This window comes from Coregonus lavaretus (assembly GCF_964263955.1).
Source record: "Coregonus lavaretus genome assembly, chromosome: 3".
NCBI classification, from domain to species: Eukaryota; Metazoa; Chordata; class Actinopteri; order Salmoniformes; family Salmonidae; genus Coregonus; species Coregonus lavaretus.
The window spans coordinates 14,091,684-14,113,029 of NC_139990.1; the positions used below are offsets into that span (position 1 = coordinate 14,091,684).

Sequence of the window (21,346 nt, forward strand, 5' to 3'; positions counted from 1 at the left end):
CGCTCTTATCCAGAGCGACTTACAGTTAGTGAGTATATATATATATATATATATAGAATAGAATAGAATAGAACAGAATAGTCTGTCTGTCTTTTGTACTTTCTCTCACCCACACACAGCCAATGTTGTAGACTGGACATTCAAGGCCCAACCTTCAGCGAGACAGAAGGAGGATGGAATTTGACCTGCCTGGTTAAATGAAGCATATCCTTTCCTTTATGCCATTGAGTCTGACTCACAAAACATGCAGGAAGGATACATGGAAGCAGGTAAACAGATATTGAATGAAGTCACATTTATTAAACAAGTTGGTGAGAAAAGTGAAAAACATAACACAAATATGTATAAACTATAATGACACTTTGAAATAATATTAGTGGCAAAAACTTTAATCTCTTATTTTTACTGAAAATAACTTAATCTCACAGAAGCACAATTGTTTCTGTGTGACGTTGCCCGGGCACCATGGAAACAGCTCTTAGTTTGTGTAATTTCGTTCGTCAGTCTCAACAACAGCTCGAGAGCTACAGCAACACGACTGATGCCGGAGTGCTCAAAATAGGACATTCTGGTTAGCTGCGGTTATCGTTAGTTGACCATAGCTAGCTAGTCTTGTTCAGTTTGATCTAGCTAACTAGCGAGCTAGGTTAGGTTAGTGACAGTTGGCAAGCTGGTTAGCTAGCTAACGTTAATAGTTAGCTAGCTAGCAAGCTAGCTACTAGTTTTTTTGCTTGGAAGACGTTAAGAGGTTATCAACAGAACAAAGACTCAGAGGATGCTCGAATCAATAAAAGTCACTGGTATGTATGCACTTTATCTGTGGAACGTTGTGCCTTGAATTTGCTTGAATATTTCCAACCTGGTCAAAAAGCCACCAACAACAGAAACACACTGAACTTCAAACATATAAAATGCTTTATTAGTTACTGTTATGTAGCTAAGCATACTTTATGAACATTTTAAAGTGTCTTCATTATTAGGCTTATAACAGTTGTGCTGCATATATGCTCCATTTTCCAATCATTCTGCAAATGTTTTGACACTAAGTTATCATTAATGGGCTGTTTTTAGAGATAATTATAACGCTGTCATAAAGTAGTTACATGCTTAATAATAATAATAATAATAATAATACATATTTTAAGCGCTTTTCAAGACATCCAAAGTCACTTTAGCTACATACAAAAGATAATCCGCAGCAGGATAAAAATAAATAAAATCACACATTAAAATATTTAACTATATAAAAGTACACCAAAATTGTTATAACAAGTCTAAAAATGCATTATAACTGTCAGTAGCTACTGTCCAGCATTACTTGTCAGTACTGTACTTCCTCAAAAATCTAAATGAAGCTATTCTTCAGTGCAGCAGGAAAATGATTTTGTAGCTAACATGTGGAACTGCAAAATACTCCTGTTGCTGTAATAAAGCACAAAACATTGACATGTTCAAAAGGGATATTTATCCATTCTTAATGTATTTGTTCCATGACCAGCTACTGACTCCCTTATCTTTTGGAATGATTCAGCTTGGTAATGTTATCTGTAATGGTTTGTTTTCAAATTTGTTGTTGCCATGTGATCTGCTGAAGCCCGGAAGTGGTTGTGTTGTTAGTGCAGTGGTTGCATAGCTTCCACATCAGTGCTCCTGTCTGAACAGAGAGGTTATACACAGTGTGATGATGCTCCTGGTCATCCAGTCCATCTCACTGGAGCTCAGGACACAAGGCTCTGCACTAGAGCAGCTACCCTGTCAGACTCTGGAGACATGATGGGAATAATTAGGTGACTAGGCCTAAATCATAACTGACAGTGCTTTGTGCATAGAGAAATCAATGAACTGCTGATACAATTGCTATAAAGATGTAACTGCAGAGGTTGTCGGATATGTCCATTTGAGGTCTATGCACTGTGATTGTATGAAAGGGAGGAGGATAGTAGACACCTTTATTGCCTGGGGCTGAGTGAGTCAGTGTTGCACTGTAAACCCAAACCAATGATATCACCCTCTGAGCTATTGAATAAACCTCTGTTCGGGTTCTCTGAACAACGCACGCACACATGACAGAATTCACAGAACTCTAGCTTTAGAGCTGAACTGGCTGCAGCCTGAAGAAGCTCCTCTGTGTCTCGTTCTGTAAGAGGATTAGTCTATCTACTGTTCAACAAGTGAGTGAGATAATCTAAAATAAGTAAGCTGCTGCGTCAGCATTACTGACTCATCCCTTGGTCAGTCATCATCACTTGTTGTTTCAGAAAGGCTCCATTGGCCAGAGATGGAGCAGTCTAAGAAGTACCTCCTGAGCTCGATGGTGCCGGTAGAGATGGAGATCTTTAAGAAGTACTCAAGCCCCACAGTGCCAGACAAGCGGCCTGTGAGCCCCACTCAGGTGTGCCTGGAGAAGCTGTCATCCAGCATCCTCAAGGACCTCTTCACCACGGGAACAAGCAGCTACAATGTGTTCCTGCAGGCCGAGGAGGAGGAGAGACAGAGCCCCAAGCACTCCCCGTACCGCAGGCCCAAGAAGACTGTGAGATGTGCCTCTACAACCAGCAGGTCACACGACAACCACCGCCGTCCGTCTGTAACTCCTCTGTTACTGCTGGGCCAGCAGGGCAGCGGAGACACCAGGGACACCAGGCACTCCTCCTACCACCATGTCTTCTCTTCCGCCTCAGGGGGCTTCCCCAGCAGACCCAAGCCAGCCCACAGCATCAAGGTCCTGGGTAGCACCATGTACCTGTCCCATCGCCCTGTCTCTCAGCCCCGCAAGTCCTGCTTGTCCAGCTCACCCCGTACCAAGCTTCCCTCGCTGCCCAGGGGAGGGTTGATGCGGGAAGGGGAGAACGCAGGGGTCAAGAAGCTCTGCATCCTCACCGCCATCAAGCCGTCCAACGTAGAGAAGGAGAAGGTGAAGTTCTTCAAGTCGGACTTCAGCTACAATCCTCAGTTTGAGTACAGCAACCCTGTGTCTCCGCTGGTGCTGGCTCGCCACAACAACGCCTCTGACCGCTTCCTGACACAGGTGAGACCCATGTCAATGAATAAATAGCACTTTTCGGCCATTTTAAACCAGAAATCTACCTACACATCAGCTATCACAGTGGAGAGGTGAGGAGTGAACTATCATGCCAATTACTGTCACAGGTAAGTGTAAGGTCAGGAACGGGAGACCGGTTTTATACAACTATTTTCAGCAAAGGCAAGAGATAGACTGAGCTGAAGTAAATCTGGCCACTCAGTGAAAGCCATGCAACCAGGTAGCAGACAAATCCTGTCAGACAAGATTGGATGGATTAGTTGGGGAAAACTTGCTTTAAAACTCCAGCTTAGCGCACCAATCAGGGGGTGGAAAGAGACATCAGTGCTCTCTATGTCTGAGCTGTAGGGTTGAGGCAGAAAATATGACTTTGTGCACTATCTATCCACATTAGTATGTATCAAATGGCTATCCACATTAACCCATTCATCCACATTAATTCTGGGCAGATATCCAACAAGCTACTCTACCAACGGATCAGTATTTGAGCATGTTAAAAGTATAACAGTTCAGGAGTCTTATGGCTTGGAGGTAGAAGCTGTTGAGAAGTCTTTTGGACCTAGACTTGGCACTCCGGTACCGCTTGCCGTGCGGTAGCAGAGAGAACAGTCTATGACTAGGGTGGCTGGAGTCTTTGACAATTTTGGGGGCCTTCCTCTGACACCGCCTGGTATAGAGGTCCTGGATGGCAGGAAGCTTGGCCTCAGTGATGTACTGGGCCGTACGCACTACCCTCTGTAGTGCCTTGCGGTCGGAGGCCAAGCAGTTGCCATACCAGGCGGTGATGCAACCAGTCAGCATACTCTCAATGTGCAGCTGTAGAATTATTTGAGGATCTGAGAACCCATGCCAAATCTTTTCAGTCTCCTGAGGGGGAATACGCTTTGTTGTGCCCTCTTCACGGCTGTCTTGGTGTGTTTGGACCATGATAGTTCGTTGGTGATGTGGACACCAAGGAATTTGAAGCTCTCAACCTGTTCCACTACAGCCCCGTCGCTGAGAATGGGGGTGTGCTCAGTCCTCTTTTTTTTCTGTAGTCCACAATCATCTCCTTTGTCTTGGTCACGTTGAGGGAGAGGTTGTTATCCTGGCACCACACGGCCAGGTCTCAGACGACCTCCCTATAGGCTGTCTCATCGTTGTCGGTGATCAGGCCTACCACTGTTGTGTCGTCGGCAAACTGCTGATTTTGTACGTTTGCCCACTGACAAAGAAATGATCAGTCTATAATTTTAATGGTAGGTTTATTTGAACAGTGAGAGACAGAATAACAACAACAAAATCCAGAAAAACGCATGTCAAAAATGTTATAAATTGATTTGCATTTTAATTAGGGAAATAAGTATTTGACCCCCTCTCAATCAGAAAGATTTCTGGCTCCCAGGTGTCTTTTATACAGGTAACGAGCTGAGATTAGGAGCACACTCTTAAAGGGAGTGCTCCTAATCTCAGCTTGTTACCTGTATAAAAGACACCGGTCCACAGAAGCAATCAATCAATCAGATTCCAAACTCTCTACCATGGCCAAGACCAAAGAGCTCTCCAAGGATGTCAGGGACAAGATTGTAGACCTACACAAGGCTGGAATGGGCTATAAGACCATCGCCAAGCAGCTTGGTGAGAAGGTGACAACAGTTGGTGCGATTATTTGCAAATGGAAGAAACACAAAAGAACTGTCAATCTCCCTCGGCCTGGGGCTCCATGCAAGATCACACCTCGTGGAGTTGCAATGATCATGAGAACGGTGAGGAATCAGCCCAGAACTACACGGGAGGATCTTGTCAATGATCTCATGGCAACTGGGACCTTAGTCACCAAGAAAACAATTGATAACACACTACGCCGTGAAGGACTGAAATCCTGCAGCGCCCGCAAGGTCCCCCTGCTCAAGAAAGCACATATACAGTGGGGAAAAAAAGTATTTAGTCAGCCACCAATTGTGCATGTTCTCCCACTTAAAAAGATGAGAGAGGCCTGTAATTTTCATCATAGGTACACGTCAACTATGACAGACAAAATGAGAAATTCTCCTCTAGAGCAGTGATGTTTTGGGGCTGTCGCTGGGCAACATGGACTTTCAACTCCCTCCAAAGATTTTCTATGGGGTTGAGATCTGGAGACTGGCTAGGCCACTCCAGGACCTTGAAATGCTTCTTACGAAGCCACTCCTTCGTTGCCCGGGCGGTGTGTTTGGGATCATTGTCATGCTGAAAGACCCAGCCACGTTTCATCTTGAATGCCCTTGCTGATGGAAGGAGGTTTTCACTCAAAATCTCACGATACATGGCCCCATTCATTCTTTCCTTTACACGGATCAGTCGTCCTGGTCCCTTTGCAGAAAAACAGCCCCAAAGCATGATGTTTCCACCCCCATGCTTCACAGTAGGTATGCTGTTCTTTGGATGCAACTCAGCATTCTTTGTCCTCCAAACACGACGAGGTGAGTTTTTACCAAAAAGTTATATTTTGGTTTCATCTGACCATATGACATTCTCCCAATCCTCTTCTGGATCATCCAAATGCACTCTAGCAATCTTCAGACGGGCCTGGACATGTACTGGCTTAAGCAGGGGGACACGTCTGGCACTGCAGTATTTGAGTCCCTGGCGGCGTAGTGTGTTACTGATGGTAGGCTTTGTTACTTTGGTCCCAGCTCTCTGCAGGTCATTCACTAGGTCCCCCCGTGTGGTTCTGGGATTTTTGCTCACCGTTCTTGTGATCATTTTGACCCCACGGGGTGAGATCTTGCGTGGAGCCCCAGATCGAGGGAGATTATCAGTGGTCTTGTATGTCTTCCATTTCCTAATAATTGCTCCCACAGTTGATTTCTTCAAACCAAGCTGCTTACCTATTGCAGATTCAGTCTTCCCAGCCTCGTGCAGGTCTACAATTTTGTTTCTGGTGTCCTTTGACAGCTCTTTGGTCTTGGCCATAGTGGAGTTTGGAGTGTGACTGTTTGAGGTTGTGGACAGGTGTCTTTTATACTGATAACAAGTTCAAACAGGTGCCATTAATACAGGTAACGAGTGGAGGACAGAGGAGCCTCTTAAAGAAGAAGTTACAGGTCTGTGAGAGCCAGAAATCTTGCTTGTTTGTAGGTGACCAAATACTTATTTTCCACCATAATTTGCAAATAAATTCATAAAAAATCCTACAATGTGATTTTCTGGAAATAAAAATCTCAATTTGTCTGTCATAGTTGACGTGTACCTATGATGAAAATTACAGGCCTCATCTTTTTAAGTGGGAGATCTTGCACAATTGGTGGCTGACTAAATACTTTTTTTCCCCACTGTACATGCCCGTCTGAAGTTTGCCAATGAACATCTGAATGATTCAGAAGAGAACTGGGTGAAAGTGTTGTGGTCAGATGAGACCAAAATGGAGCTCTTTGGCATCAACTCAACTCCCTGTGTTTGGAGGTGGAGGAATGCTGCCCATGACCCCAAGAACACCATCCCCACCGTCAAACATGGAGATGGAAACATTATGCTTTGGGGGTGTTTTTCTGCTAAGGGGACAGGACAACTTTACCGCATCAAAGGGACGATGGACGGGGCCATGTACCGTCAAATCTTGTGTGAGAACCTCCTTCCCTCAGCCAGGGCATTGAGAATGGGTCGTGGATGGGTATTCCAGCATGACAATGACCCAAAACACACGGCCAAGGCAACAAAGGAGTGGCTCAAGAAGAAGAACATTAAGGTCCTGGAGTGGCCTAGCCAGTCTCCAGACCTTAATCCCATAGAAAATCTGTGGAGGGAGCTGAAGGTTCGAGTTGCCAAACGTCAGCCTCGAAACCTTAATGTCTTGGAGAAGATCTGCAAAGAGGAGTGGGACAAAATCCCTCCTGAGATGTGTGCAAACCTGGTGGCCAACTACAAGAAACGTCTGACCTCTGTGATTGCCAACAAGGGTTTTGCCACCAAGTACTAAGTCATGTTTTGCAGAGGGGTCAAATACTTATTTCCCTCATTAAAATGCAAATCAATTCATAACATTTTTGACATGCGTTGTTCTAGATTTTTTTGTTGTTATTCTGTCTCTCACTGTTCAAATAAACCTACCATAAAAATGATAGACTGATCATTTATTTGTCATAGGGCAAATGTACAAAATCAGCAGGGGATCAAATACTTTTTTCCCTCACTGTATATAGCCCAGGGATGGGCAACTGCGGGCCCCTACACAAGGTGCAAATTCAAAATGTGGTTGTGCATCAACAGTTTATCTGTTGTTATGTCAGTCACTTAATTAGCCCATGTCAGCAAAACATTTGTAGATTGTTAAGTTAGTCTAGCAGACTGCTATCTAAATTTGGCATTGTGTAGAATTGGCATTGTGTAGAATTGTAGGAAATTAGCTGTAGAACTGCTCATTTTCTCTACCTATGGCAAAATGTGTGGAATTGCACGAAATTAACTCTAAAACTTGAGAGCAACTGTGGCCCCTCATGATGAGTTCAGATTTTCTGCGGCCCCAACCCCCATTAAAGTTGCCCATCCCTGATATAGCCTAATTATAGGGAGCTGTTTTCTATGCAGTATATCCCTTCAAACAAATCAACTGAAGGATGAGACAAGTTCTTGTTATTTCTCTCAATATCATCTGAACACAAGTTGCAGTCAAGAATGGAATCAAGCCTTTATAACTGTATCCTTACCAAGATAATACCGGAGTCCATCATTAGATTTGAGCATAATGTTGTCTGTTAGTTGATGGCATGACATTGTGTTTCTCTCCCGCTACAGGCGGTGCATATCATGGAGTTGGCCCTCCAGAAGTATGGGAACTACGAGAAGTTTGAGCAGGCCACAGGGGGCAACCTGCTCACCAAGGGCCGGATCTGGTACCTGGTCAAGAAGTACATGGAAAAGGAGGGCTGTATTGGGGAGGTGAGAGAGCGTCTTGAGTAATCTGATCCTAGATCTGTGGTCAAGGGCAACTTTTACCTGGAGAAAGGTAGAAGGTACCCCTTACCACAGATCCCGGGTCAGCTATGTTTCCATCCTCTAATGGTTATGCCAGAGAGCAATTCCCAGGGACCCATGGGTATAAAAGAACAGCCACACAGATACAGTAGAAGGCTGGCAACCCCGCGGTGACAGGCAGCTTGTACAAGGTTTCCGTTTCCGTGAGCACATCTGCCTGACCCCTCTGTCGGCCCTGTCGTTTTTGCTGAATAGATTAATAATAACTTCTGACATGTTCTGAGCCATGATATGATGGTCATAGAGAACACAGGGAACAGCCAGAATAAAATACCAGGCTGTCAGAGCTGGATCGTCATGTACCTCCTAAATCTCCCAAAATATCAAACCCCCTAAAATCACTATAATTAACATTCTGCACACCCCAACAATTCCCTCATATGGCGTGACCGCCACACAGTCCCCTCCCCACATAGTAACCCCATATCCTGCTATGGTACTGTAGCGCTTATTGAGGTAGACGTTCCTTAACCACATATCTCTCTGTGGTGTCTTTGCCAGATAGTGCTCCATATAAAGTGAGTCTCAACATCTCTCCCTCTCTCTGTTGTCAGATAGTGGTCAACGTGACAGACGACCTCCTCTCCAGAGCGTCCATGACGGTGGTGAATAGCCGGCCCACTCTGACCATCAACATTGCCACAGCCCGGGAACACTGGCTGGAAGGCATGCTACGACACGAGATCAGTGGGTAGTATAACTCCATTATACCTCTAGGGGTACTTAGTTTTGTCAAGATGTGCACAAATCCCAGTGTTTTTTCGAGTATTACAGCAACACAGTAATGTCTTTCAAGGGTCTTTCAATGCACACAGTTACTCCTGGATCAGGGAGAATGGGTCAGGAGTGTTAAGTGCAAAACATGTCTTGGCATCCTGACTGGTTGCATCACTGTCTGGTATGGCAACTGCTCGGCCTCCGACCGCAAGGAACTACAGAGGGTAGTATGTACGGCCCAGTTCATCACTGGGGCCAGGCTTCCTGCCATCCAGGGGTTGAAGGATTACTTGTTCCACCATTGGGGTGCCAGAGCAGCGAATAGTTTTGACTGGGCTGAGTGGGAACTGTGCTTCCGTAGAGGTAGGGGGGCTAGCAGGCCAGAGGTGGATGAACGTAGTGCCCTCATTTGGGTGTAGGGTCTGATCAGAGCCTGAAGGTAAGGAGGTGCCGTTCCCCTCACAGCTCCGTAGGCAAGCACCATGGTTTTGTAGTAGATGCAAGCTTCAACTGGAAGCCAGTGGAGTGTGCGGAGGAGCGGGGTGATATGAGAGAACTTGGGAAGGTTGAACACCAGACGGGCTGCAGCGTTCTGGATAAGTTGTAGGGGTTTAATGGCACAGGCAGGGAGCCCAGCCAACATCGAGTTGCAGTAATCCAGACAGGAGAAGACAAGTGCCTGGATTAGGACCTGTGCCGCTTTCTGTGTAAGGTAGGGTCGTACTCTGCGAATGTTGTAGAGCATGAACCTGCAGGATCGGGTCACCGCTTTCATATTAGCGGAGAACGACAGGGTGTTGTCCAGGGTCACGCCAAGGTTCTTTGCATTCTGGGAGGAGGACACAATGGAGTTGTCAAACGTGATGGCGAGATCATGGAGCGGGCAGTCCTTCCCCGGGAGGAAGAGCAGCTCCGTCTTGCCGAGGTTCAGCTTGAGGTGGTGATCCGACATCCACACTGATATGTCTGCTAGACATGCAGAGATGCAATTCGCCACCTGGTTCTATATCGTGGAGCTCCGCCCCATAGGGGAGCTCTGCTCCTATTGGTTTACCCCGCTGCCTAGGCAGCGAACAGCCTGAGACAAAATTATGCACACACCTGCAGCCAATAGGAGTACGGGTGTCCCTATAAGAGGGGACGCTTCCCCTCAATCAGCCTCCCATTATCTTCAGCGACTGGACTGGACTGAAGAAGCCGATAAGAAGACGAAGACTCAGGACGAAGAAAACGCAGTCGATTTTCCAGATCATCGACCTCATCCTAAAATGAGCACACCAGGAGATTTCCCACCACCAAAAGCTCTTTTCAGAGCTCAATGTTGCTGTTCCTCTATGGCGACTGCTGACCCCCACGACTTATGTTTTGTGTGTCTTGGGTCTCAGCACGCCAGGGACGGCCTCATAGATCACCCACTATACTATCATTGAAAGAGAGGAAGCAGCAGTGGGCATTTTTTAGGGAGGATATTCCTCTTGAGGATGTGCTATCAGTGTTAGCCTCAGCTTCTGAGGCATCATCTAAGGGCGCTGACAGGGATATTGGGGAAGAAATTGATATTCTAGCGGAACAATCCATTCATTTGACCCATGATTTTAAGACCCCATTTCCATTGGAAAGGGCAAGGTCTTTTTCATCCCTGGGCGATGATGATGCGGGCTCTGAGAATTCAGCAGCCACATCATACGCCACAGCCTCTCTGCGCTCTGACTTTCCAGGGCTCATCGAGAGGGCTGCCGAGCGCCTGCAGATTAAGCTGCCCCCCATTCCCTCCAACCCGTAAGTGGATATGATGGAGGGTGGTCCTTATTCCAGGCCCAGGAGGGCGGCGGAGCCTATGGCACCGACCATGCCCTCGCTTGGTAAGTATGTGGAGGGCTCATGGGAGGCACCTATAGCGGCGCGTTCGCCGGGTAAGGCGTCCCTCCCATTCACCAGAGTGGAAGGCAGACAGCAGGGCTTTTCAAGGGGAATCCCCAGGCTCGAGATCGCCCTGGCTGCGTATCTCGTGCCGGGTTCGAGTCCCTGGCCCTCGTCCAAGAAAGCCGTTCTACCCACACAGAAGGACCGACTCACAGCACAGCTGGTTGAGAAGTCCTTCGTGTTAGGAGCCCAGGCCGTAGCAGCGGCAAATAATATTGCCCTACTAGCAGCCTCTCTGTCCCGCCTAACAACGGGTAAGTCTGAGCTCACTGGGGAGGAAGTGGAAGAGGCGTCCATGGCCACTTCGGTGGTGGTGGAACGACACCTTTGGCTGTCTATGACAGCCATGAAAGAGACAGACAGAGCCGCGTTACTGAACGCCCCCATCTCTGACGACGGCCTGTTTGGGGTCGCCGTCAAGGATGCGACGGAGCGTTTTATGAGGCTTGACGAGGAGAGGAAGCAGCTGGCCAGACACCTGCCACTGGCAGGAAGACTCGGCCCTGCACCGAAATGACCGTCAAGCTCCACCGCCTCAAGTAGACAGGGGTCTACAGCGAGGCGTTGTGCCCGGCGCCATGCAGCGACTTCCGTCAGCAGAGAAGCGGGCCCCGCCCCTCCTGCGGAGCCAGAGGTACCGACCGTGCCGTTGACAAGAGAGGTCGTCAGAGTGTCTTCTTGGAAGCACCCGAGGGGTGGCCAGAAGAGACGGCGCCAATGACGTGGCGAGGGGGCGAGAATGGGAGACGGCGCAGTGGCTGGTCCCACTGTGCCCATAATTCCACCCCACCCTTTTATTGTATTTATTTTTATTTTTTATTTAACCAGGTAAGCCAGTTGAGAACAAGTTCTCATTTACAACTGCGACCTGGCCAAGATAAAGCAAAGCAGTGCGATAAAAACAACAACACAGAGTTACATATGGGGTAAACAAAACATAAAGTCAAAAATACAACAGAAAATATTTACATTTACATTTTACATTTTAGTCATTTAGCAGACGCTCTTATCCAGAGCGACTTACAGTTAGCGCATACATTATTTTTATCGAACCCACAACCCTGGTGTTGCAAACGCCATGCTCTACCAACTGAGCTACATCCCCTGCCGGCCATTCCCTCCCCTACCCTGGACGACGCTGGGCCAATTGTGCGCCGCCCCATGGGTCTCCCGGTCGCGGCCGGCTACGACAGAGCCTGGATTCGAACCAGGATCTCTAGTGGCACAGCTAGCACTGCGATGCAGTGCCTTAGACCACTGTGTGTGCGCACAGTGTGTGCGAATGTAGTAAATTATGGAGGTAAGGCAATAAATAGGCCATAGTGCAAAATAGTTACAATTTCGTATTAACACTGGAATGATAGATGTGCAAAAGATGATGTGCAAATTGAGATACTGGGGTGCAAATTAGCAAAATAAATAACAATATGAGGATGAGGTAGTTGGATGGGCTAATTATTAATAATAATAATAATAACAATAATAATAATAAGCCATTTAGCAGACGCTTTTATCCAAAGCGACTTACAGTCATGTGTGCATACATTTTTACGTATGGGTGGTCCCGGGGATCGAACCCACTACCCTGGCGTTACAAGCGCCATGCTCTACCAATTGAGCTACAGAGGACCACCCATAGGACCGCCATACAGATGGGCTGTGTACAGGTGCAGTGATCGGTAATCTGCTCTAACAACTGACGCCTAAAGTTAGTGAGGGAGATAAGAGTCTCCAGCTTCAGAGATTTTTGCAGTTCGTTCCAGTCATTGGCAGCAGAGAACTGGAAGGAATGGCGGCAAAAGGAGGTGTTGGCTTTGGGGATGACCAGTGAGATATACCTGCTGGAGCGCAGACTACGGGTGGGTGTTGTTATGGTGACCAGTGAGCTAAGATAAGACGGGGATTTGCCTAGCAGTGATTTATAGATGACCTGGAGCCAGTGGGTTTGGCGACGAATATGTAGTGAGGGCCAGCCAACAAGAGCGTACAGGTCACAATGGTGGGTAGCATATGGGGCTTTGGTGACAATACGGATGGCACTGTGAGGGTATGGAGGGAACTGTTGTTGTTGATATTTTGAATAAAGAGTTGGCTCCAATTGACTTTGTCACAAGAGAGCCCCTTTTCCATGACACATCCGAGAACGTTCAGACTCCTTCTCTCTCTCTCTCTCTCTCACTCTCTCACTCTCTCACTCTCTCACTCTCTCTCTCTCACCACTGAGTGTAGCTCAGCCCACCAAGGGTGCGTAGTTGAACACACACGAGGCAGGTGATAAAAAGGTAACAAGGCGCCGCCTTGCTTTACCTCATAAAGACCTCACATTACAGACTTCTAGGAGTGCTGTAGTGAAGGTCTCACATAGCAGACTGCAGTCACAGCCAGCTAATGGAATAATGACGCAATCGCTATTCGGCGACGGCGCTCTGTCTCAGGCTAACGCCTCAGTCAGTGCAGTTCAGACCCGTGCTGCGTTCACCGAAGGCCGGATTATCGAGGTTACGAGTTTAACCAACGTATCGGCGCCCCCGTTTCTTTCAGAACGCGCTAATGTTTCCTCTCCCTTTCTTGGGAGGCCCGCCTTGGGCTGTTCCACCACTTCAGTGTTGGAAAACAGCGGCGGCGAGGGCCGTAGAGGAATACAGGTCCTTCCTACTGAATGTACCACAGCTTCGCGCTCTTCCGCTTTCTCTGCATTGCTGGGAGTGGCGACAAAGCTGTACCCTCTCCCTCTGGTTAGACCAGACGTTGCAGAAGGGTTATGCCATCCAATTCCATCGGATCCCTCCCCCATTCAGGGGGGTGGTGGAGACGGTGATGAAAACACCCTAAAAAGTCGCCGCTCTCGTTGCAGAGATTACGGAACTTTTGGCGAAGGAGGCGGTCACAGTAGTTCCCTGGGAGCAAAGGAACAAAAGGCTATATTCGGCCTATTTCCTGGTGCCGAAAAAGACAGGGGGAATGAGGCCGATATTGGATTTACGCATTCTCAACGAGAGCGTACCCAAACGGCCCTTTCGAATGCTAACGACAAAACGTCTACTGGAATGTGTCCAGAAGGGAGACTTTTGTATGACTTTTGTACATAGACATAAAGGACGTGTACTTTCATGTGCCGGTGCAGCCACATCACAGGATGTTTCTGCGGTTCGCCTTTCAAGGGGTGGTGTACAAGTTCACGAGGATGCCATTCGGGTACGCCCTGGCACCTCGCACGTCTTCCAAATGTGTGGAGGCGGCATTGGAACCGTTGCGTCATCAGGGAATAAGGCTACTTGCCTACCTAGACGTTCTCGCCCCGTCAGCAGAGCTGGCGTTCACTCACACGACACAGACAGTGATTCATCTCACGCGTCTGGGGTTCACTGTGAATTGGAAAAAGAGCGCACCCTGGCCCAGTCATCAAATTGTTTAACTGGGGATACAGATATACACTGTGACGATGAGGGCTCGAATTTCGGACCCTCGAAGGGTTGCTATGTTGCTAGCCCTACGACGGTTTCGTCCTAATCACACGGTAATGGCGCTTTCGGTCATGTCACTCTTGGGTCTCATGTCGTCGGCCCATTTCGTGGTTCCGCTGGGACTCCTGCGCATGCGCAGGATACAGCGATGGTTCGCCCAACTGCGACTAGACCCAGTGCGTCATCGTCGTCGGTTGGTGGTGGTTCCCCTCTCGCTCAGTGCAGATCTGAACTATTGGAGAGACCCGCGTGTTCTCACGCACGGAGTCCCAATAGGCAAAGTGTCCTCCTACATTCAAGTGTTTACAGATGCCTCTCTGACTGGATGGGGAGGGACATGTCAGACCCAAGCGATAGGAGGTGTGTGGCCTCTTTCGAGTCGTCACATCAACCTCTTAGAGTTGGAAACGGTTCTACTGGTTCTGACCCACTTCGTGTCTACCCTTCGGGGTCACGATGTGCTGGTCTGATCAGACAACCGAACCACAGTAGCCCACATCAATCGCCAGGGAGGAGTCAGGTCTCCTGCACTCCACTGGGCGGTGGAGGAATTGTGGCTGTGGGCTCACGAGCACCTTCGCTCATTGAGAGCAGCACACATTTCGGGCTACTTGAACGTAGGGGCAGACATGTCTCGAGGGGTTCCTCGAGATGACGAGTGGCGTCTGCACCCGAACATCGTTCTCCAGATTTGGGAACAGTTCGGGAGAGGTGGATCTATTCGTGTCACGCGTGAACGCGCATTGCCCTCTTTGGTTCTCTCTTCGAGCTCAGGACGAACCGCCACTGGGGAGGGACGCATTTGCGCACCGACCATGGCCGAGAGTTCTCCTGTATGCTTTCCCACCGCTGTCCTGCATTCTCCCACTGTTAGCCAGGGTGAGATCAGGCGGGCTGTCAATCATATTGGTGGCTCCCGATTGCCCAGGGGCTCCATGGTTCACGGAGATGATTCAGATGTTGATTGCGCCACCTTGGCCAATTCCACATCAACGGGACGCGTTGGCTCAGGTGGGAGGTGAGATAGGGCAATTGCCCATAATCGGCCAACCACTGAAGGCTTGGCTCCTGAGAGGGACAGGCTAGAGTGCCGTGGGTTATCTGATTCTGTAATCAGGACCATACAGGGTTCACGTGCCAGTTCCATTTCCAGGGTGTATGCCAGCAAATGGAACGTGTTTTCACAGTGGTGTGCCACAGAGAATGTGGACCCCGTGTGCTGTCAGGTTGAGAGTGTTCTCTCGTTCCTACAGTTTTTATTTGATAAGCAACGATCGCCCGCCACCATTAAGGTGTTTGCAGCGGCGATTTTGGCTTGTCATGAGGGGTTTGCCAGAGACACTGTCTTCAGCCACCCTCTGGTGAAACGTTTCCTTTTAGGAATACGGCGGCTTAGGCCAACGCCTAGGGCCACGGTTCCTCAGTGGGATTTGGCTCTGGTACTCTAAGCGCTCCGTGAGTCGCCGTTCGAACCATTGAATCAAATTCCCCTCAAGATGCTGTCTTTGAAGACGGCACTGTTGCTCGCTTTGACTACTGCTAAGCGTGTCAGTGATTTGTGTGCTCTTTCGACGAGACCCGACTGTCTTGCCATTAATGGCGATTTGAGCAGAGCGGTGTTACGTCCCAACTGGGTTGGGGCGGAATTATGAGGGAAATAGTTTTTGTAACTTTGTTACATTACTATTGGACCGGTCATAAAATATTGACGGAATTGTGACGTCATCTATCTGCTGGTTCAGATTAGTATGACTCATATTCTGGTTATCTGCCCACTAGACATTGGCAATGCCATTGGACTAGGTGGGGCAGATTTGTACCGAGGACACAGTATATTGTGACACAGTGTGTTACAGTACTGTGGGACTTGGTCGCAGCCATTGCTAGGCCCAACCTTTTCATTTAGGTGGGAAGTGTTGGGCTCGGCAGGGATTACATTTTGGAGCGTTGCGCTCCACGATATAGAACAATAGCGGAGCCCCATAGGACTTAAGGCCCTGCCGACCCTCCAGTCTCGCTGAAGATAATTTCTCAGGAGGCTGATTGAGGGGAAGCATCCCCTCTTATAGGGACACCTGTACTTCTATTGGCTGCAGGTGTGTGCATCATTTTGTCTCAGGCTGTTCACTGCCTAGGCAGCGGGGTAAACCAATAGGAGCAGAGCTCCCCTATGGGGCTCCGCTCCACTCATAGAACTGGAGTTACAACTCCGGTAACTATCGTTATCAGAAGGGGGAAAGGAGAAAATTAATTGTGTGTCGTCTGCGTAGCAATGATAGGAGAGACCATGTGAGGATATGACAGAGGCAAATGACTTGGTGTATAGAGAGAATAGGAGAGGGCCTAGAACTGAGCCCTGGGGGACACCAGTGGTGAGAGCACGTGGTGCGGAGACAGATTCTCGCCACGCCACCTGGTAGGAGCGACCTGTCAGGTAGGACGCAATCCAAGAGTGAGCAGCGCCGGAGATGCCCAACTCGGAGAGGGTGGAGAGGAGGATCTGATGGTTCACAGTATCAAAAGCAGCAGATAGGTCTAGAAGGATGAGCAGAGGAGAGAGAGTTAGCTTTAGCATTGCGGAGAGCCTCCGTGACACAGAGAAGAGCAGTCTCAGTTGAATGACCAGTCTTGAAACCTGACTGGTTTGGATCAAGAAGGTAATTCTGAGAGAGATAGCAGGAGAGTTGGCTAGAGACGGCACGCTCAAGAGTTTTGGAGAGAAAAGAAAGAAGGGATACTGGTCTGTAGTTGTTGACATCGGAGGGATCGAGTGTAGGTTTGTTGAGGAGGGGTGCAACTCACTCTCTTGAAGACGGAAGGGACATGGCCAGCGGTCAAGGATGAGTTGATGAGCGAGGTGAAGTAAGGGAGAAGGTCTCCGGAAATGGTCTGGAGAAGAGAGGAGGGGATAGGGTCAAGCGGGCAGGTTGTTGGGCGGCCGGCCGTCACAAGTCACAAGATTTCATCTGGAGAGAGAGGGGAGAAAGAAGTCAAAGCATAGGGTAGAGCAGGACCAGCGGTGTCATTTGACTTAATAAATGAGGATCGGATGTCGTCAACCTTCTTTTCAAAATGGTTGACGAAGTCATCCACAGACAGGGAGGAGGGACGGGGAGGAGGAGGAGGATTCAGCAGGGAGGAGAAGGTGAGAAAGAGCTTCCTAGGGTTAGAGGCAGAGGCTTGAAATTTAGAGTGGTAGAAAGTGGCTTTAGCAGCAGAAACAGAGGAAGAAAATGTAGAGAGGAGGGAGTGAAAGGATGACAGGTCCGCAGGGAGTCTAGTTTTCCTCCATTTCCGCTCGGCTGCCCGGGAGCCCTGTTCTGTGAGCTCGCAATGAGTCGTCAAGCCACGGAGCAGGAGGGGAGGACCGAGCCGGCCGGGAGGATAGGGGACATAGAGAGTCAAAAGATGCAGAAAGGGAGGAGAGGAGGGTTGAAGAGGCCGAATCAGGAGATCGGAGGGAGAAGGATTTAGCAGAGAGAAGAGATGATAGGATGGAAGAGGAGAGAGTAGCGGGAGAGAGAGAGCAAAGGTTGCGATGGCACATTACCATCTGAGTAGGGGCAGAGTGAGTAGTGTTGGAGGAGAGCGAGAGAGAAAAGGATACAAAGTAGTGGTCGGAGACTTGGAGGGGAGTTACAGTGAGATTAGTAGAAGAACAGCATCTAGTAAAGATGAGGTCAAGCGTATTGCCAGCCTTGTGAGTAGGGGGGGACGGTGAGAGGGTCAAAAGAGGAAAGGAGTGGAAAGAAGGAGGCAGAGAGAAATTAGTCAAAGGCAGACGTAGGGAGGTTAAAGTCACCCAGAACTTTGAGGGGTGAGCCATCCTCAGGAAAGGAACTTGTCAAGCTCATTGATGAACTCTCCAAGGGAACCTGGAGGGCGATAAATGAGGATGAGGATGTTAAGCTTGAATGGGCTAGGGACTGTGACAGCATGGAATTCAAATGAGGAGATAGACAGATGGGTCAGGGGGAAAAGAGAGAATGTCCACTTGGGAGAGATGAGGATTCCTGTGCCACCGCCGCGCTGACCAGATGCTCTCGGGGTATGCGAGAACACATGATCAGACGAGGAAAGAGCAGTAGGAGTAGCAATGTTTTCAGTGGTAATCCATGTTTCCGTCAGCGCCAAGAAGTCGAGGGACTGGAGGGTAGGATAGGCTGAGATGAACTCGCCACGCGGTGTGAAGCATTTGTATGGCCTGTGCAGAGAGGAGAGAACAGGGATAGACCGACACATAGTTGACAGGCTACAGAAAAGGCTACAATAATGCAAAGGAGATCAGAATGAAATTAACTAAACATCTGGGAAAGCGAGAGAGCAGGGCCTCCCTCACTTACCTTTCAATGAAGCACTCAAATATAACTCTCCCAACCTCCACTTTAGAAATGATAATTGTTGTAAACTACAGCGGTTCAATGTTTCTAGGAATAGACTCTAACTTAGTTTAATCAGCTAGCTAACTTGGTACAGTATTCTTCTGTGAAAACCGCCCAGGGCACCGTATCCTATGACGCCATAGCTAACTAGCATGCTAGCTTCCAATAACACACAGTTTAGCACCAATTATCTATGCATAGTCACATTAATAACTCTACCTACATGTACATATTACCTCAATTACCTCGACTAACCTGTGCCCCCGCACATTGACCCTGTACCAGTACCCCCTGTATATAACCTCACTATTGTTATTTTACTGCTGCTCTTCAATTATTTGTTACTTTTATTTCTTCTTTTTTTTTAGGTATTCTTTCTTAAAACTGCATTGTTGGTTAAGGGCTTGTAAGTAAGCATTTCACTGTAAGATCTACACCTGTTGTATTTGGCGCATGTGACAAATACAATTTGATTTGATTGGATTCATAAGAGGCACATCCGCAACCACAGCACATTTAAATTAACACAATCATTACTCATGGTCCTGGACCACTCAATACTGAACTTGCTGTGTGCTGCATAGTAATTCCTCGGCCCACTAGTCTGCTCTGCTGTACTCAGCAGCACTATTCTTTTTCTAGGATGAGGTCAGCTCCAAGTACATTGTCAATGGGTATCTTCACCCAGTTGGTACAATATAGCCTCTGTGATCATTTCCTGTGTTTGTGCCCTCTCCCCAGGCACACACTACTTACGGGGCATCAACAACGCTCAGCAGCCGTGGAGCAGCGGAATCGGCAGGAAAAAGCACAACCTCCGACCTTTCAACCCTACTGAGGAGGGGCTGGCCAGCATCCACTCTGTCCTGTTCCGTAAGGACCCTACCCTGTGGAGGGCTGCCTTGCTCTACTACACAGTGTACCAGGCCAGCCGCATGTCCTTCTCTCAGCTGTTCCACAGCCTGGGACGCTTCGTCCAGGACCCCAACACACGCTGGGACTACTGTGTACGAGCCAAGAGGGGGCAGACCGACACCGCACAGCCAGGTAACTAACACAGACACACACGTTTGTTCACACGCCCATACATAGGCATTCCTGCATGCAGGCACACACCTATCTCTTACTTTAGCCTTTTCTCCTACTGGTGTCAGCATTTTCTACCAGTTTTTAAGTTATGATGTAATGAACTTGGGCTATTTCAGTACGTACTGATGTCATCTCGATGGGCTTGTTGTATATTTCAGGTTGTTTCAGTAAGGACCAGGTGTACCTGGATGGCATCCTGAAGATCCTAAGACACAGAGAGAGGATTGACTTCCAGCTGCTCATGTCCCTGGGGAAGGTCGGTAACATGGGGTCGTTTAATGTGTCAGACTAGGACCCGTAGACATAGCAAGAGTAGGTTTATCAGGAGGCTGCCTAACAAGGTAACCAATTCTTATTCTATGGTCTGCATCCTATGCCTTTTTGTGCAGAATGATTATTTTTCAAAGTGTTTGCATTACACTGCAGACAGGAGACACAAAGGCAATATGTTTGATGTGTTTGACTGCACAGCTTTTGTATTACTCTCCTCTCTTCCTCTCTCCTTCACCATAACGACAATGCTTATTTGCACATGAAATTGAATGAGATGCCAGGCTGAATAAGCTTATGTAACTACAGCTGTATGCGAGAGCAGAGCATGTTATTCTGCCTGAGAAGAAGAATACTTCAGGCATAGAGAGGGAACACATGACTCACAATGTGTTTCACACAGATGGGCTTAGTGTTACTGCGGTCTGTCCTCCTAGGCTTATCTGTATAGCACAGGTGGCCAACCCTCCTAGAGAGCTGCTTGGTATGCAGTGTTTTGTTCCTTCCCTGCTCGAACACATCAATGAGCTGCTCATCAGGGCAGTTCCAGGTGTGTTAGAGTAAGGCTAGAACAAAAGCCTGCCAGGAGGAGGGTTGGCCACTCCTAACTGAATAGAAACCTGCTTTTATTACATTAACACAAATTCAATCTTGATTGTTTCCGTCTGTCTGAAGTTTTTGTTTGCTTGTTCTAAAATACATTTGCATGATTTCAATCTTGATTGTTCCGGTCTCTGCCTGCCCAGGTGTCGTATGAGGACTTGGATCGGCTGAAAAGCCTGGCACTGATGGAGCACGTGAGGATACCTCACTTCCTTCAGGACACGGCGTGCTACGCTGAACAGCTGGAGAAGATCATGGAGGTCAACCAGCTGACTGACGAGGAGCTCAGGGTGCTCATCTGAGACATGGAGGAGTAGAGGGCCTGCACACTCAGTTACTCCAACACATACACTACCGTTCAAAAGTTTGGGGTCACTTAGAAATGTCCTTGTTTTCGAATTAAAATAACATCAAATTGATCAGAAATACAGTGTAGACATTGTTAATGTTGTAAATGGCTATTGTAGCTGGAAACAGCTGATTTTTAATGGAATATCTACATAGGCGTACAGAGGCCCATTATCAGCAACCATCAGTCCTGTGTTCCAATGGCACGTTGTGTTTGCTAATCCAAGTTTATCATTTTAAAAAGGCTAATTGATCATTAGAAAACCCTTTTGCAATTATGTTAGCACAGCTGAAAACTGTTGTGCTGATTAAAGAAACAATAAAACTGGCCTTCTTGAGACTAGTTGAGTATCTGGAGCATCAGCAATTGTGGGTTCGATTACAGGCTCAAAATGGCCAGAAACAAAGAACTTTCTTCTGAATCTCGTCAGTCTATTCTTGTTCTGAGAAATGAAGGCTATTCCATGCGAGAAATTGCCAAGAAACTGAAGATCTCGTACAACGCTGTGTACTAC

General features: G+C 48.0%; 1 protein-coding gene across 1 annotated transcript; it reads left to right on the top strand.

Annotated features, from left to right (window-relative positions):
- Positions 1-2,715: 2,715 nt before the first annotated feature.
- On the top strand, positions 2,716-20,785 carry LOC311119915 (putative tyrosine carboxypeptidase MATCAP2; the record flags this gene model as incomplete). Its single annotated transcript, XM_084157794.1, has 6 exons — positions 2,716-3,028; positions 7,796-7,939; positions 8,590-8,722; positions 19,263-19,568; positions 19,769-19,866; positions 20,627-20,785. The coding sequence occupies exons 1-6, from the start codon at positions 2,738-2,740 to the stop codon at positions 20,783-20,785; spliced, it is 1,131 nt and encodes a 376-aa protein (XP_084013920.1). The 5' UTR covers positions 2,716-2,737.
- Between the last annotated feature and the right edge of the window lie 561 nt (positions 20,786-21,346).